A 27,453-nucleotide genomic window follows, 5' to 3' on the forward strand; every position below is an offset into this window, starting at 1 on the left:
CATAGATATAATAATTAGACATAGATTAATACCTATTCAACCCCATTCATAGAAAAGGTCCCGAGTCGTGTGTGAACCTTAATGGCCGCTCAGACTCCTCCTATGCAGCCTGTTCCTTAAAAGGGCAAAAAGGCGGGATGGGCGGAGCCTCTACAGAGCTCCAGAGCTTGATTGTCACTGCACTGAAAATGCTTCCAATTTTCTGGCTAATAAACAAAAACCAGCGTGGTTAAAAATATTTCACCAACCCCAACATGGTCACATGGGCCTTAGCATTTTTTTCGAAACAGAAAAACTCTTTGGAGCCAGGCTTATAAGCCGTTCTTGGGTGGTCGGAAGTCTCATTAGAATCAATGCTTCCACGTGTCTTTTGGAGTCGCCCCTGGCCACAAGGGGGCGGTATTACAGCAATGTCAGCTCCCTGCCATAAGGACCATAGAGAAGCGTGTTCCTCACCCATTGAGCGCAATACAAGCAAGTACAAAATATCATGGTTCAGTTTTCACAATGCGGTGTTATCAGCGGTTTTGCGCACTGTTGTTGTTGGTCATTTACCACAGATTGGAGACACACTTTCTCTCTCTCGTGCCGCGTTCGTAGATTGGTATAAGCCAAATCAGCATTGTCAGTACGCATGCGTGGTAATATTCCGGTCTGTGTTCACAACTACCCACAGTGTCAACAAAGAACAACTGGCTATTTAGTGTCACTTAAAGTGTTTTTTTGGCGATATGCCAGGTTCACATTCACTCTCCATTGCAGTGCGACTGTCCACGTGGGCTTAATCAGTCTGAGTCTCAGTCATAGTTTTGCTCTATTCACGAGTGCAATAAAGGAACCTCACAGCGTTGTATATGGAGCCACCATACGTACTCATCACATTTCCTACTGAAAGAAAAGATCCAGACCGTCGTGACGAATGAATTAAACTAGTAAGTGTGACATATACTAGTAATGTATCTGTAAACAATACGTCTACACAACAACTGTTTTTTATTTATTTATTGGTTTGGCAAGGGCCATGAGTTATTTTTCTATATATACTGTATTTATAAAATAGGCTAGGGGAGGAACTATCACTCTTTGGTGCAAGGTCATTTATGTGAATAAAACTATCCATCAAACTCTCTAGCTACATTTACTTGATCGGAGATTTCAGATACTCCAATAGAGTTCGGGAATGTGACGCTCTCGCGAAGCGTTATTGTTTTTTATTATTGTTCACATTAAAACACTTGGACACCGCAGTGAGTTAGATGTATTTACCAGCAGTAACTCAGCAGCTTACGGAGTTGTTCCAGTACTCAGTGGATTTCTCAAAATAGCAGCTGTAGTAGCTCCACTTGAGATGGCTTCAGTCATTGCAGAATTTCTTGCAAAATGTGATATTCATAGTGTAGTTTTACTGCTGTTTGCAATGCATTCTTTTCACAACTTTATGCTTCAATCGGTGGAAAATGATTCACATTCAGGGACTGGCTCATATAAGACTTGCATTCAATATGGATCCGTAAGTAATCCCGTGTCTTCATTTGTCAGAATCTATATGAATCTATATGATAGACCTGTTTGGTTTAATGTATGTAATGTAATACTGGCATAGGTTATGAACACCTGCACGTATATCCAGAAAACTGTCCTAATATCGATTCGCTGTTCACCCCGTTTCACCCTGAGCCAGCCTGTCTACTAAAGCCTAAGGGGCAAAAAAAAAAAATCCCTTAAAAACATGTGCAGCTGCAGTCTTGAGGCTCTTTCACATGTCCAATACCGTTTCCATGGTAGTGCAAAAATGTTCATCCATTAAGGCAGACAGGGCTCTGCCACCAAAGCGCTGTGCCTCCGGTCCGCAGCCTCAGCCTGACTGTGTGCGGGAGGACGGTGCTGACAGAGAATATTAGCCCCTCGCTGTCACGGCAGGTAAGGCTTCATCAGCTTCTGCTTTACACATTATTTTATGGCTCCGCATGCTAATCCGATCGCCATGGAGACGGAGACCAAAAGCCTCACCTTGAGCCGAGCGCCGCCTGTCAGCTTCGCTTCCGCCTGACGCCCCTCACGGCCCGACAGGTGTGAGGGAGCCGCGGTGTCAGGACTCATTCTGATCATCAATCACACGCGGGGAGGACAGGGGGGGGGGGGGGGGGGGGGGGGGGACGGTCCAACACAATGTCATATTCAGCCAAGGCAGAGGGGACAGCGTCACACCCGGTACTTCCTGCATTAGAGATTTAAAAAGGAGGTCGACTTATTAATAAAAGCAAGGAGTGAGAAACGACTGGGCCTCAATTTCGAATGGGGCAGGAGCACCTTCTACAGGCAGAAATGGGAATGACACTATGAAAACAAGCTTTCACTTTCAGCTAAAGGCATATTTTTATCTCGCTGTTTAGCACCTGTCTTAATAAATGACCCCCTTTGAGTGCAGCTCAGGACGGGTCTGCACTCCTGTCACAGCACATTGTTTTGGATTTCTTTAAAGACTGGCTTAGTTCTATCTGCTTCCTCTAGTTTTACAACAGAAACACGTTTTGGCTTCTCCATTTGTCCCTTTTTAGGAGGTTAGCACGAAATAACTAACATTTGTTGTTTGCTGGAGGGGGAAAGCCACGCCCTCAGCCGCTGACATCACACATGCTCGGTCCAATTTTATTTATTAGAAAACATTTTTGCCAAAACATATTCAACACAGTTATATTTAAAGGGACTATACAGAGTCGGGGGTCCATAAACAAAGCCGGGGTCCATAAACAAAGGCTCCAGTAAAATACGTTTTAATTGGGAAATTTCTATTGAGGAAACTTTTTTCAATAAATGAATAATAATGAGCCTAACAGGACAATACCTTCGGCTTATGCTTGTATTGCACTTAACAAGCCTGTGTTACAAGCCTCTGCTGCACTGTTGTCATTATTCATTCACTCAGGACATGGTGGTGGTAAGCTACTATTATAGCCACAGCCGCCCTGGGGCAGCCTGCCCATTTACCACATGATTATAATGTGTTGTTTATATCCTGATCTCTTCTTTTGTCAGTGCCCTCTGCTGGACACGTGTGGAATTATTTCCATTCTTTATTTAAGCTGCCCCCTAGTGGCGGGAGGGAGCATTCTGGTTATTTCTTTAAAAAATATATATAACTCCGTACAGGAATGGGCAAGAGACTTACTTACTTACATACTCACTAATTTGTGCTCTACAAGTCAGGGGCCAGATTGAATCATCTCGCGGGCCGGATTTGACCCGCAGGCAGCCTGTTGGAGACCCCTGCCCTGCATGTTCCAGTAGGTGTAGAATGAACCCAGACCTATTCACCACAACTTCCTCTAAAATCCTGCACTCAAAGCGGTGTTAGTTCGGGTCTGAAGCGTCGTCATGCACGAGCTTAATATAGAAGCTGCAGTTAGAGGTAAGACCTGAGGTGGCAGTAGTGAGTATAAAATAACCAACTTGCATCTGGCCCTTTTAAGATATTGTACAAAAAAATTTACATAGTTAGAGGCAAACAATTTTAAATTGTTGACATGTTATGTCCAAAAAATGAGTCAAACTGCTTTGGAACTTTACCATATCTATGTTACTTTCTTTTGCTTAAAAATTAAAATAAAATTAAAAAAACTTTTCTGTCCAACATTTTTCATCATTAAAACTGCTGCTTCACTGAAATATAACTGATGTAACTGCTCCATCTTAATAGTCATATTTTCAAAAGCATTAAAACCTGTCATAGGCACTTTAACTGGTTCCCAATCTGCACCGTTTTTTGGGTCCAGCATTTTTTTAGTGGAAAACAAAAAACAGTTGGTGTAAAAGGGCCATCTGTGATTAATATGTCAATGGACATGCAGCGATATCTAGTTCTCTGTCTGTGACTTTTCAAGCGTATTCCTAAACCGATCTTGTCTTGTATCAGCGTCCGTCTGGTCTGATGTTAACGTCGGAGCAGACCTCCCACAGTCAGGAAGCGGCACAGCTGCGAACTCCAAAACCAAAGGGCCAAACCAGCGGTCATCCACGGACCGCCATTAGACTCAGAGCAACACAGCTCCACATAATCCCATCATCAGGGCAGTGGCGGTGAAAAGGCTGATTTGAATAGGCCGCGGCTGTGTCTGCGGAGTCAGGGAGAGTTCAGAGCACATCCCTCCCTCAGCGCCGCTCTCGTTAATGTCAATTTCACACTCCCGATCCTACGGCGACGCTCTCCCAAAGTGTGCTTCCGAAATAGAGTAGTGTTTTGAATGCACTCCAGACATCAAAAGACCGAGCACGGCGCCAAGACCTACATGAACTTCTGAACCCTAACATGCCCGCTCGGAGATGATGCAAAGGGTCCACAACATCAGCACCATGACAAGTATATTTTTCTCTCTCTTTCTCTCTGGATTTTGAAGCTTTGATATTTGGCTCAGAGATGTAATAAAACGTCATTAAACATATTTATCGTCATATTTTGGAAGGAAAACACAGGAGATGCCCCTGAGATACAGCACAACAGTCCCATCCGTTTTCACAAATAATGGCCTAATAATCTCCATAATAAACCGCCGCTGTAGCTGGGTCAGAAAATATCCCAAACTACTGCGCAAAGTTGCACCACAGATTTCATCAGGGGTGCCGATATCAGCGGAGGGCACTGCAGGGAAATGTAGCTTCCATTTTTACCACCGCCATGATGTGAATTTGAAAAAGCTCCTGGCTCGGAGTGAGTTGATAAGGAGCTAAGTTGCTTGTTAATGCCGAAGTGCTGATGTGGTTGTATCAGTTGTCACGGCGGAGTCTCCGGAGGGAAGTGTGCACCGGGGTGAATCTGCGGTCGTTTGGTTCGCCGTTGCGTCAGCCTTCCTCACCGGCTCCAGCTTTTGCTTTTCATCTGACGTTATTTTATTTTTAAGTCCCGGGTCTGAATAGACGCCACAAATATTCACTGGGAGCGACGTGCACATTCATGACCCGATTCGATAGACCTCGCCGACCAGACTTAGAGCACTGGCAGGTTTGCTGACTGTTTTTTTTTTTTTTATCCCACTCTCCATTCCTTTTGATTGACATAGTCTTTCACTCTGGTTTAAGGGGGAAATGCCCAAACAAAATAAGAATAAAAATGGGAAAATATGTGAGGTAGGCCTGTATGTAGGCTGTCACTACAGGCTTACACAGGCATGTCATGGTAAATGCTCTCAACTTATATAGCGCTATTCCACCTACATTAGGCACTCAAAGCGCTTCACAGCAAGGATCCACTCACCCATTCATACTCTCATTCATCCACCAATGCACGCAGACACTGGGGGCAATGTGGGTGAAGTGTCTTGCCCAAGGACACAACGACAGTGTGCACTTTCGATCACGAGACGACCTGCTCTACCATCTGCGCCACCGTCGCCCTGTGTAGTCATGCATGTTTGTGTAATGTTATGGCCTTCCCCAGTTTGGAACACCAGCACACACCCCTGTTCAGTTCTATTTGAATTGAATCAAATGCTCAAGGACACATTGTCAGTGGGAATGGTGAAAGGAGAAGGCAGCACGGTGGCTGAGTGGTTAGCGCTCTCGGCTCATGGCAAGAAGGTCCCAGGTTCAATTCTCTGTGGGGTTTGAATGTTATTCCAAAGGCTGGATGTTGGTCCTCCATCACTCCATGCAATAAGTTAAACCCCACTCATGGATTCTGACCATTAGCCAGGCTCCACATCTGGAGATGCCTCCTGGGGGCGCCATGCAGTTGCCCACTGCTCCTGACGGGTTACCCCGGCGCCATCAAAGTATGGGTCAGATGCTTGACATTAACGTTAGAATTGAATCCCATCCTAGTATTATTATTATAGAAAAGCTCCTCCTTCTCATCGCAGGTCTGAAGCAACGCTGAGTTCCACTACACCATATGTAGAGCTTATGTTGCACATCGACAGCTGATCATTATGTGGGCCAGCTGTAGCCTCGCTCATAAGCACCACGTGATGATGGTGTAGCCCTGTTGTGGGGCAGAAGAGATGACTACACGGAGCAGGAGATGATGAGGGTGAGGAGGGCTCTCAGAGGGAGCGTCAGGAGTTCACTTCACTTTATTAGAAAATGCTCTGTGAAGAATAAGAGCTGCAGTCCCTTCTGGGACAGGCATCATTTACATAAAGCTCTGTACTTCAAAAGTCTCCGCTGCCTCAGTCCACTCTGTAGTGTGTGCTACAAGCTCCAGGCTCCACTGGACCTGCTCCTGTAGCTAACACAGGCTGAGAGGAAGGGAACATGGCCCTTCATCTGCACCAACAGCGTGATGGACATGTGGAGGAAGCTCTGTTTTTACAACAAACACCATGGTCATGTTCAAAAATGAGGTTGCAAATGCAGGTGTTACAGTTTGGATTGTTATATGAGCATATGCTTACATAAACTGCTGTGCCTTGTGCCCCGACAGCACGTCGGCAGGAGACCTCTGAGCCCTCACGCCAGCGCAGCTCCGCAACCCACCCACACACTCCGGAGACGTCCAGAAAGGTCCAACTACTGCGTCCATCTTCTCACTATTTCCTCATCTCTTCCAAGAAGCAAGAAAATAACTCCGAAACAAATCTACATATCCTCCATGAGTTTATGGACACTTTTCCCTCATCCATAGGCTTACTTTTTTATTTCGCTCGAGGCGGCACGGATACCATTTTAGTTTGTGCAAAACTTTGAACAATATTAGCCCTGCTGTGTCAGTGTGGGGGCGTGGATCTCATCGGCGCTCACATATGCTCTTCAGTAAAGTGTAATAAATCACATTCAGAACTAATGTTGAGCCATTCATCATGCCGTGCTGGCGGTTCAAGTCCACCGTCACATGCGCAGTCTCAGCCGCGGACTCGGGCCCCCGCTAATGGACACGTATTTAGAGAAATAGATGGCGTGGATAACTGTGTGAATATGATTATGGTCTGAGAGGCTGTTTGCTCATTACTCTCCCTGATTAATTACCTGCAATTAGATTTGAAGAGAGGCTTATACACTTTTTATGAGAGGCACACTTATAGGGTTATTGCGAAGCTTACCAACTGATCTTCATTTTCTCTCACATTTTTAACGCCTCCAAGCAACAAAACACAAAAGTACATATGCACTTTTACAATCGTTCATTTTACAAATATGTTAGGTACTGTTTTACTTTTGCCCTGAGAAAAAAAAGTTCCACTAAAAAGAATTTCAACCTCTAACAATGTAAGCCATTGTTGCAACAAGCTGGTTCCAAAACATCATAAAATATGAACAACGGCGTGCTGACATGTCCTGCCTCTCATCTCTCCAGGTCAGAAACAAAAGCCTTGTTTGTGTGCTTGCGTCTCTCTCTCTCTCTCCGTCTCCTCCTCTTATACAAGTTTAATTGAGGTAATATACTATTGATTTCCTTTCTTTCGTCCGTTTTGCTCTGTGCCCGGCTGCGGGGGTCGTTCGAGCGCCTCCGCTCTAACGCAAGCTTTGATGCACCAAAGGCTACGAATCACCGCTAATGACCTGCTTAATTGCCTGCATGATAAACATTGCGCGGCCGTTGCTCTCTCTGCGCAAACCGAGCAGAGATGGGCCCGTAATGTACTATTGATATTTGCAGCCGAGGTTTTACTTGGAGGCCTCACTCAAGAAAAAGTTCTCTTTGATCCGCACCGCAAAGCAGGAATATCTGAGTGACTTAAAGGTCAGGCTACTTTTGGACAACAACAGATATGTATAGATCAGGTACTTTCATTTATGAGCATAAAAGAAAAAATCTCTTAATGGCGAACGGGGAGGGAAGCGATGTCTATTCTAGAACTTCAAACTTTGAGAAAGCATCAAAAATAATCAGAATGAGATCAATTAACAAATAAATAAAGAAGTGTCCACCTGGATTTAACCAACTGTTCTGCTCTGAGGTTGTTGCAGTCAGTCAGGTTTAGGTTCAGCAACACTGTGTCCAAAGGTGTAGTTTACGATTGTCCATAGCCGTTTATTGGATGTTACGAATGTGTAGCACGTCTGCACGTAGCCATAGCCAATCATATCAATTGTCCCCAATGAAGTATGGCATACCCACTTTTCTTCTTTATAATAAACTTTCGAGCTAAACTATTGAGAACACGGTCTAAAGCTTGAACAAAAGATGGCTTCAAGTCTGCTGCAAACTACAACCTTCCATCGAATAGCGCGTCATCGTCTTGCCGTCCCTCCTCGCTCTGTGATTGATCCATGTGAAGATTTTGGCCTTGGCCTCCAGGCTGCTGAGGAGGAAATGATTCGAGCGCGTAAAGCAGCATGGATGTTCCCAGGACAGTAAAATTGTGCCATGTAAAGCCCTTTGTGACTATGTCTGTGAAAGGCGCTATACTGTACAAATAAAGTCCTTTCTTTCCTTTCTTGAGTGTGCGATGTCGCTGTTTATTTGTTCCCCCTCCTCAACATCCTCTGACATAACTTTTAGTGTGTGTTCCCTTTCTTCCTTACAGAGGAAGCTTATTGTGAGCAGAGAATAATGGCCAAGCACTTGGAGACACTTGTCAGTGAACGCACAAGATGCTGAAAACGATGTACAACAGAAATGACCATGTAGCATGAAGGCCCTAGATTCCGAGACCGTGTTTGCATGGTGATTTTCCAAACATGCACAACCACTGGTTTTCCTATGGGGACGTTGAAGTCTACCTCATAGCCTAAAGATGAATATTCTGGACTCAGCTCATTCCAGCTTATGCGGCGCTCCTCTTTTGCAGTATACGTGCCTTCATGAAACATTTGGCTTGGCGGCCGATGGGGAGCTAAATCAAGTTTTAATATCCACCCGGTGGTCACTCTGCCTGCGCCACCAAATGAACAAGGCCTAATTTATGCCTATAATATCATGGAGAATAATTGACCTTCAGTGTGAAATGAGCAGAGCTTTGGGCAGCCGTTCATCAAACCTCAGATGGGACGCCTCTCTCTCTCTCTCTCCCTCTTACACTCTCTCCCTGCGGCCCCTTCAGTTTTCGGGTGGGCTCTAATTGACTTCATCCCCTAATGTTTAATCTGGGGAAAAATAGTCTCCCTGAAATTTGCCCTGCACAAATAAAACAGTCCAAAGCCAATTTAATGCTAGGATATACGTACTATAAAGTGGTCATATTAAATGCTCGATTGTTTATGCTTTTCCTAAAATGTCAGCCTCACCTTAATCTCTGTGAAGACATAAATGAGCGAAAAGAACACTGTCGAGTTCCCATGCGCATCGTTTTATGTTTTGATAAAGCGCGCCATACCGAATTATGCTACGTCTTCAATGAGAGAATAGCACTTAGGACTTAGAATTCATCTTTACTGTGAAAGGGGCTGGAAGTAATAGGCGAGGAGACACACAGGGTTGCTGGTTGTCACATATGAGTCTAACCATGTTGCCCACGAATGTGCCGGGTCACGGAGAGCAGACGAAAGCAACAGCCGCTGCTAAATTATCAACGTATAATGTTCATCTGCCTGTCAGCTGCCTTTGATTAGACACAACAAGCCATGTCCAAACAATTCAGAGCCACGGCCTTCTCATGCCTCTCAGATTTCCAACCCTTTTTGTAGTCCATGAAGGCAGCAGAGGTCAGCGGAGGGGCAAAGGGATTGTTTTGTTAAATAAGTTATCCACCAGCCTCGAACAACACCGTGACAGAATCTTCAGTGCTCTTCTGTGCTAATTGTGACTGATAAGCAGTTAAGTATCGTGACAAACAATAGCAACGAGCTATTATCAAGGCATGCTAAAGCAGAGAAATGAGGCGAAGATTGGAGAAGAAATAGCCAGATTCCTCAAACACGCATGAATGAAACAGAACTTATGGTACGTTTATAGAAGAAAACGTTAGGGCATAGAGACAAATGTTGGAGTGGCAGCAATTGACTCAGTGCATAACTTCAAATCATAACAACGGCGCCCAAGAAGTGACTTCCTGTTTCAATCCAGCGCGCCAAAATAAAAGCACACAGCTCGTCTCATTGATTAGCTCGGCAGGTACCCCTCAACATTACATAAATATACTATAATACACACATTTCGAGTGTTTTGTCTGTTAATAGTTAGGCAGAAAGAAAGTTGAATTTATGAATAAGATGGCGCTTTTATTTTGATGTGCTGGATTGAAACAGGAAGTCATTTCTTCGGTAGCGTTGTAATGATTGAATTTATACACAGAGTCAATTGAATGAAGAAATGTTGGGAATAAAAGTTATTTTCATTAGAATTTTTAAAATACTGACAGGAAGTGGCATAGTTTGCCTCTATCTATGTCACTTCCTGTCAGTGTCCAAAAAGGAAGTGGAATTGTAAACATCACAAAAATGGTCAAACTAAATAAAAGCTGGGTACATTTTTTTTTTTTAGCAAAGTCTTAAATATAATTGTCTTAAAGGAACAGGCCACCATTTTTCCATACTGAGATATGTTCTTGCCTGAGCTTAGACGAGTTGATGCGTACCGCTCAGTCACGCAAAACGACCAAAGATGTTGTTAGCATTTGGCCTCTCCCAATGTATTCCTATAGCTCCAAACGGGGGTGAGGTTGGAAGCTACCACGCTCTCCCTCTGCTTTCAGGCGTGCGATACTCTCAGGGTGATGTAAACAACAATTGCTACCTGCTAGCATGCTAATTCACAATTGGAAAACAAAACAGACAAAAAGCTTAGGCCCCAAAATGCGCATAACACATTGTCAGTACAAATTAAAGACGGTTTGGGACTGTATGAAACCTCTCCTTTATTCTCACAGCGCTGCGATGAAAATGTCCGTTCCAGTGCTCTCATCATGTACCGCCAGTGGCTCGTGCGGACTCGGAGCGGCTACAATTACCAGCAGATTGCCACTTCTCCCTCCCCCCATGTCCAGCGGAGGAGCTTGAAGATGAAGCCATTCCGACGGGACTCCTAATCATGAGCTGCAAAACGGGAAAATCCGGGTCAGGGGAAGTGAAATCCGATGGGGGCCGACGAGAGGAGGCACTGGAGGAGAACTCCCTGAGATCTCAATGGGAGCTCTCCAAGGAACGCATGCAGCACTAATTAACACTAAAGACGTGCACAGGTGAAATGATAGTGTCAGGCCAGCGCGTGCGGCATGGGACCATATGCTTAAAGCGACACTACGTAACAACTTAAGGTACTTCTAGGCTGGAAAGAAACTTCTCTAGCAGCGTCTCAAGTGTCACAGTGTTTTCAATTATAGACTTGATGGTTGAAAATGACTAACAATCATCATGGTTTGAAGAATAACTGCTCATGTTTTCAAATGAGTGAGGAAATAAGTAATACAGTTCACTAAAAGTAATATGCGATAGGTTTATTGAACGGCTTCCGCAAAGCATTTCACATAAGGTAATGTAAGATTCGACAAACAATACTTGAGTTTAATCAGCAGACAGAGAAATCGATCAGTGACCATGCCCTCAGTAAATCAAATGAATGAGTGAACATCACAATAAGCATAGTGTTTAATATCCATCAGTCCATCCCTATACACACGTGGTGCATCTCAAAACATACACAGATCTTCTGCAGTGACCTAAACGCTGATGCTCCCTTCAGGAGAGTGCTCGTCCCGATAATTTCCGTGATGAATAATGGCGGCTCCAAAGCAGTTCCCGGCAGCGTTCACTGCTTCACACAGCGGGTACCTGTAACAGAGGGCAGGCCGTTAGGGTGGCCACCTCAAAAAGTAGGGAAAGTGGGGCAAGGGGAGGCGCAGAGTGGGAGGGGCTTACTGTAGCTCTCTCTTAGGATCAGGAAGTGATGCTACTGTATATTTTGTGTCAGCGGTTTTAGATCAATATGGCATTTTCTAACCAATAAAGTGTAAGATTGTGATAAAGATGTGTTTGAAATTATAACCAAATTCGATGTCGATGCCTCCCTGAGCATTTATGGTATAGTTAGCTAGTTGTTCACTATACCATCTGTGTGTTTGTTTATCAGTGTTTTGTGACAGTTTTAGTAACTCTTGCGACTCACAGGAGAATCTCAACGAATGCGAGGAGGGCTATGAAGTTGTCGTACTGCAAACCGAAGGCTTTCAGGACAAACACAGTGACTATGGCTCCTCTGCCATGGAGCCCACCGACACCAATGCTCACCATCGCCACTATCACTCTGTACAAAGGAAACACACATTAGAACCAGTGTTTTATACAGTTTATTTACATACGGACAATACTGCCCCAAAGTAAAATAATAAACGACCGTCGATGAAGACAGAAAATCACCAATAGAAATGGGACTAATTCAACAGGGCTAGAAAAAATGATAAGAAACATTAAATTTTTAAAATGTATAATAATAACTATATAACGTGTAGGTCAACTTGAATTAAAAGCCAGTGAAAAGAAATGTGTTGAGCTCAGATTTAAAACTTTCTGCTCTGCTGGTCAGAGGGGCCAAAGTTTAATATAAGGCCGGCAACTGAATAGGCTCCGTCTCCTTTGATCTTTAAGGGAGATAAATCTCTCTCAAGAGATTCATGGTGTCATTCTGGGGAAGTTGTTGAAATGCATGAAAATTAATTTTGGCACTCATCTGAGAGGCTTTATCAATTATTCATACGCGGTAAAAAAGAAAGCATGCAAAATTGTACTATAAAAAATCAGCGAAACAGCGAGGCCGCGAAAGGTGAACCACGTAATAGTGAGGGACCACTGAACACAGCAAAGAGCAAAGATTCAGAGTGATGCTTCTGTGTGGACACCTATCGCAAATTCTGAATACGTTGTTGTTATGATTTGGGTCCAAGGAGCTCCTGTCAAACCTAGTCTGGATGACTACTTTTTGAAAGCTTTTGCTGTTGGGTTTCCATTCTTTGACCTGTTTTAAACCTGGTTTTGCCTTTGTGTAGTCTCGGTATATCCCCGGTGTAGTTTGTGTGGAGGGATCGTACCCGAGGACCACCAGTTGCGCAGGGTCCAGCGTCGCGTTTTGGAGTCTTGCAACAAAGACCACAGCCGTGGCCTCGTACAGAGATGTCCCGTTCAGGTTCAGCTTGTGGCCCAGGGGCAAAATGAGCCGCGATACGTCCTCCCTGATCCCAGCATTACTGCACAACTTCAGGCACAACTTCAGGGTGGTCGTGCTGAAAGACACACAGTGTGATGGTTAGATTTTGGATTGGATTACTCCTGATATTTTAATCTTAATTTATTGGCTGTTGGTGTAAAATCTTGGGAAGCCAAACACTATCTCACCACCTGCCAATGTCATGAGATGGGGCTCGAGACTAAAGCTTGATGTGCCAATGTCCAAAGTAAACCCAAAAATAGGGTTAAACACTTATGTGTGTTCCATTATTTATTTATTTATTTTTAATAACACATGACCTTTACATTATGACTGACTCCTGGTTTAAGGCTGGATTCGTCTTCAGTTATACCAAACTGCCTTGTCTTTAATGGTTTAGGTTTTTGGCTTTAGTTAATCTGGTTCAGTCCTGGTTTGTTCCTGGTCATTTATGGAATATTCTTAGGTTGGACAGAACATTTTGAATGCTATCCGACATTTTGATGGATTCAAAAGTCAAACCGTAATGAAATCTCTATCTCTGAGTGCTTGACTCTCCCAGCTACAAAGGATTGTTGTGTGGTTTGTTTGCTTTTAGAATGGAAAATAAAGACTTTTCACTGCCTTTCACTGCCTTTCACTGCCGCAATGGTTCCAACATGATAATAATAATAATAATGCCTTACACTTGTAATGCGCTTTACAAGCCTGTATTAACAAGTTTCTCAAAGCGCTACATTGTCGTCATTATTCACTCACTCCATACTCGGTGGTGATAAGCTACTGTTGTAGCCACAGCTGCCCTGGGGTAAACTGACGGAAGCGAGGCAACCAGTCTGCGCCATCGGCACATGATGCACACTTGCATTGCAGTTGAGAGAGCATTAACTTGGATAAATCTGCGAAGGACAGAGAGTGGAGAAAGAAAGGATGCCGTTGATCCCGTTCACAGCGAATCGGTTCATCCAATTTGTTTCTTAAACACTAAGCTAAAATTGAGGAAATGCAAATAATAAGCTCCAGTTTGCTCATTTCTATGAGAGCCTTCATATTGACGAGCAGATGCTGCAGACATACGCACACGTTTGAACACATTTCTCTTCAAAATTACTCTTCCATAATTCTGTTCAGAAATCATTCTGAACAGCTCCATTTATCCTGCAATCTCAGATATTTTTCCAAACATAAATAATAGGTATATACAGTGGGAAAAAGAGTATTTGGCCAAAATCCAATAGAAAGTCTATGAGGAGCTGACCAAATACTTTTTTTTCTCACTGTATCTCATTAAAAACTTAATGAATATATAATGAAAGATGAATTAATGACGGAGAGAAATGATCCCAAGCCTTTTAAATCACTGGTTCTGGTTTAGTTTGGACCTGGAATTGCATTGCAGAGTGGAGCACAGCACGTCGTCGTAGAAGAATTCAATCAGAGGGATGGGGTTCTTCCACACCATGATGAAGTACAACAGAGGCAGTAGGAGTACTCCATGGGCCAGTAGTCTGGAAACAGAGTCACGAGAAGTCAACCAAATCTTGAGATGTATGTCAAAATTATAATCCGACACAATGACAGCATGCTGCAGCATACTGCCATACTGACGTATCATTTTAATCAATAAATAGAATGAAAAGCTCCCAATTTCATTACACATGTTACAGCAGGACATCGCCTGCTCGTCGTCATGGAGATGCTGCCGCTTTACTTTCTCTAAACATAGCCATGGAATATGCACCACGGTTTGGCTTTTAGGTTAGGATATCTCTAAAAGTCCTTTTGTTTCATTTTATTTGAGCACCAAAAAAATAACACTGAACACTAGCATTAATACATAAAAAGTATATGCCAACTCACCCACAAATGGTTATCCCAATGAACTTCGCCAGATTCAACATGAGGGACCAGTCATAGGTGTCAGCCAGCATCTTCACTGCGAAACTCACTACGGCGACCGGCATGACGCTGAAAAAGGAGCATTACAGCAGGATTACTGCATATTGTTAAAAACAAGCACGTATCAAAATTCCAAACACTTACAACACATGAGTGTACAGCATTATGGACTCGGTGATTCTTGAAAATGACCTCAAATATGAGAAGCGATCGGATGGGCGCAGTGCTTTGAGTTTGTTGTCATATTTCCTCATGACCACCCCGTAGACAAAGAACAACGCAATCAGGCCCAGGATGTTGAAGTCGTAACTATGCTTCACAATCGTCATGGAGTTCTGGACAAGCAAAGAGTTACTTTAGACCTTTGCCTTTTATCTGTCACTTCAGTTGGGCTCCAATCCTTACGGTGAAATTGCCGTCGGTGACCGTTTCCGTGCTGACGTCATACTTTGTCTACGAAAATTGAGAAGTAAACAGATTGTTAGTTCTTATAACCTTTATAATGATTGACATTATCAATTTAAACAACAACTTTAATCACACCTAAAGTTGTCTTTCAATCAATCAATCAATGGTTTTGTATAGCCCAATATCACAACAGGAGTTGCCTCACAGGGCTGCACCGAACATTAAGGCAGTAAAACAGAGCAATAAATATAAAAATATAAAGTTCAGGTGAATGAAGTATCCAGGCAAACACAATGTTCAAATAAGCGTTGGCAGCAGGCGGCGATGAGCGGCATGGGTGATTGGCTTTGGCTACTAATCTACAATAGACAATCTTTGAACTTCGGATTCATTGATCGTTGTATTGATTCACCTAACTCACCTTTGGTGGTTAGAAAATGCAAAAGGGCTGTTAAGTGTGAAATTACACAATCAAGCGACTTCAAAGTCCAAACGGCTCCATAGACAAACACAGCAAAAACCTCAAATTTATCTGAATCTGCTGCTGAAATAACAACAGAGAAAAGGCCAAAAACGAGTTTACACCTGATTAAAATAATATAGCTCGCCATTTCTCCAGGCAAAAGGAAGATATTTTTATATTTACAATAAGCATGTCTGTTAAAACGTAATGTGAGGATTAATGTCAAAAAAGCATTGCACAAGAAAATCCAGAGTAAATGTAATATTTCTGTGCGATCAGATGTTTAAAAAGCAGCATAATCCCATTATATTGAATAGGACTAAAGTTCCATGGGACCCGGAAGTAGAGCAATGACATCATCCCCTAATCCCATAGTGATCGAAAACGGCCAAAACTACATACAGTAGTTTCACTTCCTGGTATCTCACCCTCAGCCCCTCGCTCCCCTTCACTGCGCTGCTGTTTTAACAGAAAGAAGAAAAAGATAGATTAAGTGGCCTATGTGGCTGTGGTGATGCTATGGCTTTGTGATGAAAGAATTAAGCTTAGCAAGAGATCAAGGGGTGAGGAAAGATTAGGAAAAGGAGCTGCTGCTGCGGTGCTCACAATAGCCTCTGCGGAAGATCCAACAATTATACAAAGATGCGCGAATGGCCCGAAACACAACTCCAGGTATGTTTTGATGAGAGAACAACACTGATAAACACCAGTGTTTTCCAAAGACACGTGTGTTTTCACTTACCGTGCCAATGAAGAGCCCAATCATCCGTCTCAGACAAAGATTACTGCAACACATAAAAAAAAAGGATTAACTGATTGGCAAAGTGATGGCTAGTTTCAGCCCTGGCAATATGATTGATGTGGAGAACATGACAATAGTTGAAATTGTACTCGGCCATGCTGTAGAGGATGTCAATGGGATGAGAGACTACGCCCTCTCCAGACGCACCATCCAGTGGAATCACAAGGCAAAGAATGATTCCTGCAACACACCAACCGTACATTTATATTGATAAGTAGAACAGAATGGAGGAGCAGATTACATAACATTACAAAATGCAAGCTGTGCTATTTGATAATTGTGAGCAGTAAAGTTGTGATTTCAATTTGATTCCCCATAATAATTATTTTACCCGCAGTAAGACAAGATGCTTTGTTATGCATGGTCTAAAAAACTTACCGATGGCCACAGACATGAGGCTTGTAATGAAGCAGTAAATGACTGTCTTCACTAACATTGAAGGACAAGTGACACAGCTCATAAAAGCAGTAGCTGCGGAAAAAAAAAAAAAAATGGAGATGTGTGTTAGCGCCAATACCTTTATACACATTTCTAGGAAGGAAGGAAGGAAGGAAGGAAGGAAGGAAGGAAGGAAGGAAGGAAGGAAGGAAGGAAGGAAGGAAGGAAGGAAGGAAGGACTCCGTTTTTGGTGGTGAGAATGTAAAGAGAGAGCTGTATTTCCTTACCATTTAACAGATTCATTATTATAACAGGGATCATGAGTCCCTGAAATAACTGCAGGAAAATGTTTCCGAAAAGGCCAGCTAAAAGCACATGATCTTCAGTCACAATGAAGTGCTTCACCGTCAGTGAAACTGTAGCCGCTGAGAAAGAGAAAAGACACTTTTAACACAACGTTACGAAGCAGGGCTTGACACTAGCTTTCTTGGTCACCAACCACTGGGCGAGTGGTTTTCTAAAGCTACTGGCCACCAACTGATTTCACTGGCCAAAGCTAAAATGTGTATTCAAAGGTTATGTTTTTAATATGTTTGCCTATTTTAATTTCAGTCAACATAAAAACAAAACAAATTAAAAAATTATTGTTGCAATGTACTAGGTTTACTGATAAGAGCCATTCATAATATCATCTATTTATGGACCATTCTCAGTTGCTGTCATTTTGGTTGGCAAATCGGCAGCTTGGGACTCCGCCCACCACTACAGGTGTTATTAGCTGATCCATTTTAATTCTCTTTATTCCGCCCCGCCCACTTTTGCCTCTTTTTGAGAGGTATTGACACTACCTATAGAGCGTGAAGCCCCCTTCATTTAAACGTAGACGAGGGAAAACGTTCGCCGCTAAAATCTGATGTCGATTGATTTGTGTAAAACGTCCAGTGTTGATTTGCACTAGTCAACACTGCACCGTTTCTCTGCGCGGCCGAGACTCGACTTTGTTTTCATGTAGTAACTGATTTTATCTGGACTGCTCTAGTCTCATGTTAACTGATAGGAGGAAAGGGGCGATGAGAGGTGGTGATGGCCAAGAAGGTGATCAACCAAAAGACATCACAATTCATCTCTTCCAACCACATAACAACAAAACAAACAAAATAAATTAACATCATAGACTTTACTCGCAGGTAAAATAAAAATAATAAAACTATTTTTTATACATTTATAAATCTTTTATACATGTTTTTTTCATTAATAAGATCACAGGTTCTACATTAAAGCAACGTTAAACTTGAGCTAGCTAACTGCACAGTTAGCGTTAGCTACTGTTTATCAACACAATGGCATGATTGATGAATAAATAAAAACAGCATAAAGTTCACTCACCGGCAACAAGAGTGCCTATGCAAAGAAATAGGACGAAAATCCTTCTTCCAATGGTCATCTTTGAGATGCTTTGGGAAGTCGGATTTGCTGACTGTCTGTTGCAGCTGAGTTCAAGGTGAAGAAATCTGAAGACTGTTGCTATGGCAATTAGGAATACACATTTAAAACTAAATACTATATATGTTTAACGTTAAAAACAAATGCTGCGTTCATGTGAACTGGGGTACTGTTTACCCAAGATGTGACGTCATTGTCCGAAGTTGGTTTGTGTTCGTGTGCTTTTTTAAGTTGGAAAGTGGGGATTTTAGTGACACCAAAATAATAGCAGTATTTTATCACTGATTAGTGTTTGACTGAGCTAACCATTTAGATTTGGTATAACATCCCAACATCCCAACATCCCAACACCTAAATTATGTTACTCCAAGGACAACAACAGCTCACACTAAACTCTAGAAAGTTTAGTGGGGCAGCACATTTACTGTTTAATAAAAATGTTTCATATGGTATTCACGTAGCCCTGGCGCACACTGATCATTACATTAAACATAATCAACAGCAAATATGACCGGACCAACGACAGCCTGCATGAGTCCTCGTGGCGGAAACGTCAGTATGTTGCAGGTGGCGTTTCTCCGAGTTGAACCTCCTCATCAACACATCCTTCTACTCAAACTTGAATTTATGAGGGTGAGGTCCTTTTCAAAAGCAGCTGAATGAGCTGGGCCTTGCGTCTGTGCAGAATACTGCACCGATGCAACGAAAACACGTTTCTGAGTATGGAAAACGACCGGACTCTGGGGCTGTAGAACGAGCGCCTGCGCCCCCACACTCACCCCCACACTCGCGCCACCGTTGTTGGAGCATGAGTATGGCTTGGTCAGTGCTGTGGCCGCGTCCACTTTTCAGTCTCTCTCAGCCGTCACTGAAAGCTCCAGTGTCTGAGTGTAAAACGCACACTTGGAACGCGGGGTCTTTTCGCTTTGTAGTAAAATACACACGAGCACCTGTAAAGAGGCCGACGTCGTGGACTCTCAGAGCGGAGGATGATCGTTAATACTCCTCTATCATATCAGCTATATTTTATTTTGTGCCCAGACAACGCGGGAGCCGTGCACAATTGCGCACGAGCGCAGCTTAGAGGGAACCGTGCCAGAGAAAGAGAGAGAGGGATGAAATGCCGCCGGTCCCCTCTCCCGGTGTCAGGGGAGGAAATAGTTACTTGTTGTGGAGTTTGGGCTGGTCTCTAATCGGGCAGAAAGCACAAAAGTGACACTGCGCAAATGAGTGACAAGTAGCCTATCTTTGCCCAATTTGTAGTGGCTTCTCGTGGTTATACAGCGTATACCTGCGTATCACGTAGACTACACCACATCTGTGTCTGGGGGGGGCACAAGCATCTTGGGGGACGGGCACGGCCCCCTATGGCCCGCCCATGGCGACGGGTATGAGTAGAGTTTAACTAAAAAGCTCACATTAGATAAATGACCAAATCAGCTGATTTCTGCAGTCAGGTGTGGAAATCGGAAAGCTCGTTTTTATCCAAGTTCCCCAATTGTTTTCCCCATACGAGTTGAGTGATGCTGCGTTCATGTGTCACACGTGTGTGGGAACACATCCTTTCCGGCCAACACACAAAAGTAAACTGTATTGTTTGCTGATAGTATCATTTTACTCTCTTCTTGCTACTCTCGGTATGATTTGAAGCTCTATTTACTGCAAAGAAGTCAATCTTGTCCCTGACCTCCCTCTGACCTCAACACTGAAGAGCTTGGGCTGGTCTATCATGAAATATGAAACTCATCCTAATTTCATATAGTGGAGAGATCTGCAGTGTTTGGAACATTGACGGACAAAGCTCAGTCCACACAAAGCAGCAGAGAGGAGGCAATATACCAAAGTTCTGATGACTCACTCAGCCCCAGCACCTCAGGGTTTCTACTGGAACTCACAATCTGTTTCACACTTTTTTATAATTGATTTTGAAGTCTTTAATGTGACTGGCCCAGTCTTTTCTTCACAGTGCACCATGCACATTGGGACAACATCTCAAACTTTAAGGCCATGTTTCCTCAGATTGATAGAATATTATGATACATGTGGTTGATTGTAACAGAAAGGGCATCCATTATATCCATTATTGAATAACAAATGACTAGAGAGAACATGTGAGATCTGAAGGGTTAAAAATGCTAAAAAGCTCTTGCGTTCAGCAGCCTGGCCATATGTGAACCACATGTGCAGTCAAGTGCGCTCACTAATAGGCAAGGCAAGGCAAGTTTATTTGTAGAGCACAATTCATACACAAGGCAATTCATAGTGCTTCACAGTTGCATAAATACAAGAAAGCAAATAGAATCAATAAAAAACATCAACAAAAAAATTAATCAATTACAGTAATAAGCAAGAGTGCAGATAAAATACTTTCAGTCATATGCATTGGTAAAAAGAACTTTTTTCAGTCTGGATTTGAACATTGTCAGAGTTGAACATAAATTATATAATAGCAACATCATCTAAATGTACATTCAAAATATACCAGCAGACAGTTACAGTAAAAATGCATAATGTCTAAGCTATTACCGCCGCCATATCCGTAACTGCAGAATTTCCAATAGGCTCGTCTGTATGTTTTCAGTATAAATGGCCGACGCGGTGTGTATCTCGCGACTGAAGTAACAGCGATGAAAAATAGATGAAGTGAATGGGCCGAGATAATGGCTTTAGTGTGTCGGGTGTGGGACTCAGTTTAGCTTTGCGATTTTCTTCACTTCCACTGCTTTGCCCACACAAGACGCGCCATCGAGATGCTATTTAGAGACTTGCCTAACTACCCGCCACGCACACACTTCTGAGCCAACACTGCCAGAGGATGTAAGCTCAATAAGTACTTCTATGCTTTCACCTATTGATTGATAAAAAGCAGGAACTACGCTTGATGACTATATTGAAATAACGTTGAGAAAGTAAAAAAAAAGAAGGAAAAAAAAGGCTTTCCACAACTGTTTTTTACAATAGGCTATTTCGACATAAAGAAGAATATGAGCTCTGACAGAAAGACTGAAAAATATGGTGGAAGACAGATACTGTAAGTCAAGACCTTGAGGAACCTCTCAGATTTTAGGCACAAAACAACTGAGGCCTCACGCCTGCATTTAAACTCTATGGTAATGCCATGTTTTCTGTACTGTATGACTACCTGGCTGCAAAACACCCTTCAAACAGTCTTTATATTAACATGAGGTCAAAATTCATGACAAGAAACCACTGTCATGTGCTTGCCAAATACACTTTCCTAAATGTTGATAATTTGGTAATTTATGTTCATCTTTGCCTACTTTTTCAACTTTTAAATAGTGCTTCGCCTCTCAGGTTTTGTCTCGCCACATGCTCTTCCTCTACAGGACAGATGTAGGAGTGCACTCACCAAATCAGCCTTCTCCTCTGTGGCCATAGGTCATTGGAATCGTTTGCCAACAGAGATTCTGGCCTGCACAGAGTTTCCCGTATTTGCACGTCTAACAAAGAGAAGGCTGCTGTCCAAACAAAACACGTGTTCACATTAAGGTTGAAAGTGGCATTGAATGACGTGGATGAAAGTTGATGTAAAAGTCTATTTTGTATCAATGATTGAGAAGGAGAGAGCGAGAGGATGAAGGAGGGAACGGGAGGGTTCAAAGTGAGAGAATGAGAGAGAAAGCTATGCAGATTGTAAGAGAATGATTTGAGTGAATCTTGATTGTTGTGATACATATGTAACATGTAACTTAGTTTTATAAACATTATTAAGTATTCAATTTATTCACAGTTCATTAATTCTGTAAATGTATACATCTTCTCTACTATACATTATGGCTGTGCAATTAATCGAAATTCGATTACAATTTCGATTATTACAATAAACGGTTTTTCAATTTTTAAATGTATTTTTTCTGCAAAGCAAACTTTATTATGCATTATATAGCATTATTTCAGGCCGCTGGGATTATTTTCCCTTCGCATTTCACGTTTTTTAAAGGCAACAAATAATCGCTTGAATAATCGTGATTTCAATTATGACCAATTATGACCAATTTTTCAATAATTAAGCAGCCCTACTATACATGCTTTTCTGTCATGTGACTTTTGTTGTTATGACGGCCATTTCAAATACCGGTTAGCATTTAACTTCAACAGCTCAGCTGTGACCTCTCCAAGAGAAAGCCCTGAACCACACTCCAAACATTTAGCCTTGGATATGACATGCTGGTAGTATTTCCTTAGTTGACTGAATCAACTGTCAATGGTTGAAGCTAAATGCTAACCGGTAGCATGCTAATGTCTTGAGCAGCTTAAAAACTGACTCAGACTCTGTTGACATGACAAATTGTAAAAATCAGAGAAAGGTTTTCTGTTTCCTCTCTGACGTGTTAATTTAGTCTGACGAGTGAAGCAGATCTTAAATATATCCTGCTGTAGCCCGACAGACAGAGCTGCTACGTCTGTGCCACATTTGCTGGTTTCTTCACATAAACGTGCGCTCTCTGGGGCTGTGTTTTAACAGTTATCTTCTTGAGCAACGAGTACGAGTAAATAAAAATGTCACTGTCATCCCGATATTGATACATGTTGTAGTACTGCTTCATTTCACTTCGGTGTTCAAAATGGCCACCGGAAATATGCGGGCTGTCATTAGAAACGCATCAACCTGCCTAAGGAACTACAGGTGTATATTAGCACACTGTGCTATAACCTGGCACCAAGGATCTTTCCCGACTTAGTCTTGGCCAATGTGGTGTTGTGCACTGTCCCTGTCAAATAAAAGCATACCATACCATACCATACCATACCATACCATACCATAACATACCATACCATACCATGCCATACCATACCATAACATACCATACCATGCCATACCATACCATACCATACCATACCATACCATACCATAAATAATAACACTTTTAAACACCATTTCTAAGCGCCTATAGAGTAACACTGTAACACCATGGTAACACTGCACACCTGTGTCCGGTTAGGCACATGTCAGGAATGGTTAAGGTTAGAGAAAGGGTTTGTTGTGAGGAGCCGGAATAGAGGCCTCCAGTTCTCGAATGTGACAAGAATGTGATTTTTAACCATTAGATTATATAATATAGTCAATGGAAAATGCAAAATGGGGATATTATTTAGTCTTATGTGTCACATTTTCTTTCATTTTATCGATGAATATTTATTTCTGCTACGTAGCTGAAAAAGAGAAAGTCATTTCCCGCTGAGAACAATGAACCAACTCACTTGCCCCCGTCCCCTTTGAGCTAGTTAGCCCGCAGTCTCCACAAGTCAAATGTGTCGGGGTTAGCATTTTGAGAGCGCCGCGATGATGAGAATGCTGGAGGGGAAGGTTGGCAAAGTCTGTTCCTCCTGAGACCTCATTTCCATAGGCCAGCGGGAGGTCGCCCGGCACAGCGGCCAATTCAGACAGGTTCAGAGATTAGGTGTTTGACCCAAAACGAACAAGGCCCATGATGCAACCAAAAAAGAAGAAGCGTGGTCTGATATTTCATGACGCAGTGGAAAGGGTTCACAGCAGTTCGAATGGCTACAGGCACAAGGTTTAGGAGAGCAAGTATGAGAACTGAGGCAAAAAAAAAAAAAAAAATGTTCAACAGCAGAATCAGCCATGTTTTGATACAGGAAACACACTAGCAACATAATGACATGTATCTTTTTTTGCGATCTCTATGGGGCACAGGGTTAGCCTATCCATTTTTCCATATCCATTATTTTCAGTTATTACATGTAAAACGAAAATAAAGACAGTAAGAGTTGGAAAGCGTCGGAAAGCGTCAGTGCCGTGAGGGTAAAACTCTCTCCGTAACGCACAGTGACAGCACCGCCAGAGCTCATCACTCATTAATTAGGCTGCCGGATCGTGGAGGGAAAAAAGGTGTATTTTTATTGCAACATAAAACCTGGCGTGCCATTAGATCAGCGGTCCAGATCTGCTGTCTGTAACAGCGGGCCAGGCTTTTTCTCCAGGGCTGCATTATTCTGAAACACCATATGATGCAATCTGAGAGGCAAACTGTCAGGACTGAGCTCCAACTCAATTTACTCTCAGTAACAACTCAGTCCAGGCCAGGGAGAAATACTGCTCTCCATGTTTTTGTTATTCTACCAGGAACAGGTGCTTGGAAATAAACAAATGTCACTTTTCGCTTTTTTTTTTTAAACATATTTTGTGGAGTGAATTGGCCTGTGCAATGATTCAAACGGTCAATCTCATTTTGACCTGACAGGTCTAGAGCTCAGTGAAACAGCTCATTACTTCGAGTGGCGTTTGGAAGAACAACATGGAAAGATTTTTTATTTTTATTTTACCAAATTGTTCTGGAGTTGAAAGTACGCACTGGTCTGCAAAGTCTGTCTCCTAAACCATTTAAATAAAACCCTTTTTTGACATGATAATATCCTCAGTGACGATTCGATACAATATGCGATACATGGCCCACGATAACGAATTGATACGTTGCACATAAAGAGCCTATTTAACCTTTTTAGAAGAAGAAGAAGATCTTTATTTATATAGCGCCTTTCACAGACATGGTCACAAAGCGCTTTACATGAGACAATTGTACATTCACTCCATACTTTTAAGATACTTTTTTCTTACATTTATATAACCAACGACATGCTCCATATTTGTATGATTTACCTTTGATTTACTGAAAATGTGCCGTCTGGTGTCAATAACCAAAGGGAATAAATTAACCAATAAGTTAATATTATTCACAACTAGAAATGCAATGGCTGCGCCATTGCGATTGACTGCGGAAATGTGGGAAGCGAATGCAGAAATTGCATAAACTCTTCAAATTGCATAAATTGCTTAATTTGCATAATCGAATTTGCATAAACTGGTAAAATGCATAAAATGTCATGTTGCATAAACTGTATAAACTGGTAAAATGCATGAATGGGTTAATTTGCATAAATTGTGTAAATTGCATAAACTCTTTAAAATTCATTAATCCTAAATGGCATAAACTCTTAAGTTGCATAAACGCTTTAAAATGCATTAACTGGTTAAATCCCATAAAGTGGTTCATTTGCATAAATTATTAATGTTGCATAAACTTTTATATTCCATAAACTGGTCAAACTGTTGAAATGGCCTCAGTGCTTGATTGGCAGAAGCTGCACAAATGGCTGAAAGGCCTGGAGTCTCCCCATTGGCTGGATTCCCCCATACACACCAATGCAAAACTTTCAAACTCTCGTATAAAAAAACTGGAAAACTGCAGAAGGCCAATTTTTTCTCAAAACCCACAAGTTGCATAAGCTGAACATGCACAAAGTGCAGAAATTGCATAAAATGCAGAAAAAAGTGCAGAAAAGCATGGATTTGCGGCAGCCCCATTATAAGTCAATGGGAAAAATCTCCGACATTTTGGCCGATTGCGGAAAAACCGTAAATTGCAGAAGTCCCAAAAGTAATAGCACCCTTCTCCTCAACATGCGGAACATTTTGATGCATAACTTGCATAAATTGCACAAAGCATGAAGGTGCTGAAAGCTCTAGAAAATCGGGAAAAAGATGGAAGAGGAATAATAACTAGAAATGCAATGGCTGCGCCATTGCGATTGACTGCGGAAATGCGGGAAGCGAATGCAGAAATTGCATAAACTGTTCAAATTGCATAATCAAATTTGCATAAACTGGTAAAATGCATAAAATGTCATGTTGCATAAACTGTATAAACTGCATAAAGTGGTAAAATGCATGAATGGGTTAATTTGCATAAATTATGTAAATTGCATAAACGCTTTAAAATTCACAAATCCTAAATGGCATAAACTCTTAAGTTGCATAAACGCTTTAAAATGCATTAACTGGTTAAATCCCATAAAGTGGTTACTTTGCATACATTGTTAATATTGCATAAACTTTTATATTCCATAAACTGGTCAAACTGTTGAAATGGCCTCAGTGCTTGATTGGCAGAAGCTGCACAAATGGCTGAAAGTTCTGGAGTTTCCCGATTGGCTGGATTCCCCCATACACACTAATGCGACAGGTCCACATACACACCAATGCAAAAATTTCAAACTCTCGTATAAAAAAACTGGAAATCTGCAGAAGGCCAATTTTTTCTCAAAACCCACAAGTTGCATAAGCTGAACATGCACAAAGTGCAGAAATTGCAGAAAATGCAGAAAAAAGTGCAGAAAAGCATGGATTTGCGGCAGCCCCATTATAAGTCAATGGGAAAAATCTCCGACATTTTGGCCGATTGCGGAAAAAACATAAGTTGCAGAAGTCCCAAAAGTAATAGCACCCTTCTCCTCAACATGCGGAACATTTTGATGCATAACTTGCATAAATTGCACAAAGCATGAAGGTGCTGAAAGCTCTAGAAAATCGGGAAAAAGATGGAAGAGGAATAATAATAAAGAACATGAAAACCAATAATTGACTGCGGAAGAATTCCGCAGTCAATCAATTATAAAAAATATCCTTAAAGTAATAAAGTAGTATTTGTGTGAGTGTTCTAGTGCTGCCCTCTATGACTGTATTGTTGACTGTTACAGACTGTGAGAGCGGTTTGGGGCGGCAAGGTTTATCGATATTGAATCGCAATCGTGGTTTTGACGACTGCAATAACCAAACCTCAAATACCCTTCTGTCTCTGGTATTTGAGTGATAGATGTTCACCGGGCAGAATTGTGGAGCCTCTGATCTCAGGTTCAGCTTCAAGAGATAAAATGTCTGATTCTAAATGCCCAAAGTGTACAGCCCTCAAACCCATTTTTGGTGGCACTCAGGCCTCTAGTTGAATTGTCACACACATCACGAGAGATGATACTTTTTAAGTCAAGCTTCATAATTCTCCACAATTGTACCTTTAAAAACAACATTTTATTGTGGGAGAGTTGGCTCAACGTCCCAAGCCTAAATCAAGGTGTGGGGCATGGGTTGAAACTCTACTAAACTCACATTGTTAAAAGTAACACGACTTCCTTCACTCATAATTTTAGCAGTTTATGAATTAAGATGTAAGCCTCTTTAAAGGGGCTAGATGCAAGTTACCTCGGACCCGAAGTAGCACCTTTTTAAGTGAC

The 27,453-nt window shown here is 42.1% G+C and overlaps 1 protein-coding gene across 1 annotated transcript; it reads right to left on the reverse strand.

Moving 5' to 3' along the window:
• Positions 1-11,528: 11,528 nt before the first annotated feature.
• LOC306975056 (excitatory amino acid transporter 3-like) lies at positions 11,529-15,237 on the reverse strand (the record flags this gene model as incomplete). Its single annotated transcript, XM_079572475.1, has 6 exons — positions 11,529-11,640; positions 11,975-12,112; positions 12,894-13,085; positions 14,392-14,517; positions 14,870-14,977; positions 15,053-15,237. The coding sequence occupies 6 exons, from the start codon at positions 15,235-15,237 to the stop codon at positions 11,529-11,531; spliced, it is 861 nt and encodes a 286-aa protein (XP_079428601.1).
• Positions 15,238-27,453: the final 12,216 nt, after the last annotated feature.

The sequence above is a fragment of the Gobius niger genome (genome assembly GCF_951799975.1).
Source record: "Gobius niger genome assembly, chromosome: 15".
Taxonomy (NCBI): Eukaryota; Metazoa; Chordata; class Actinopteri; order Gobiiformes; family Gobiidae; genus Gobius; species Gobius niger.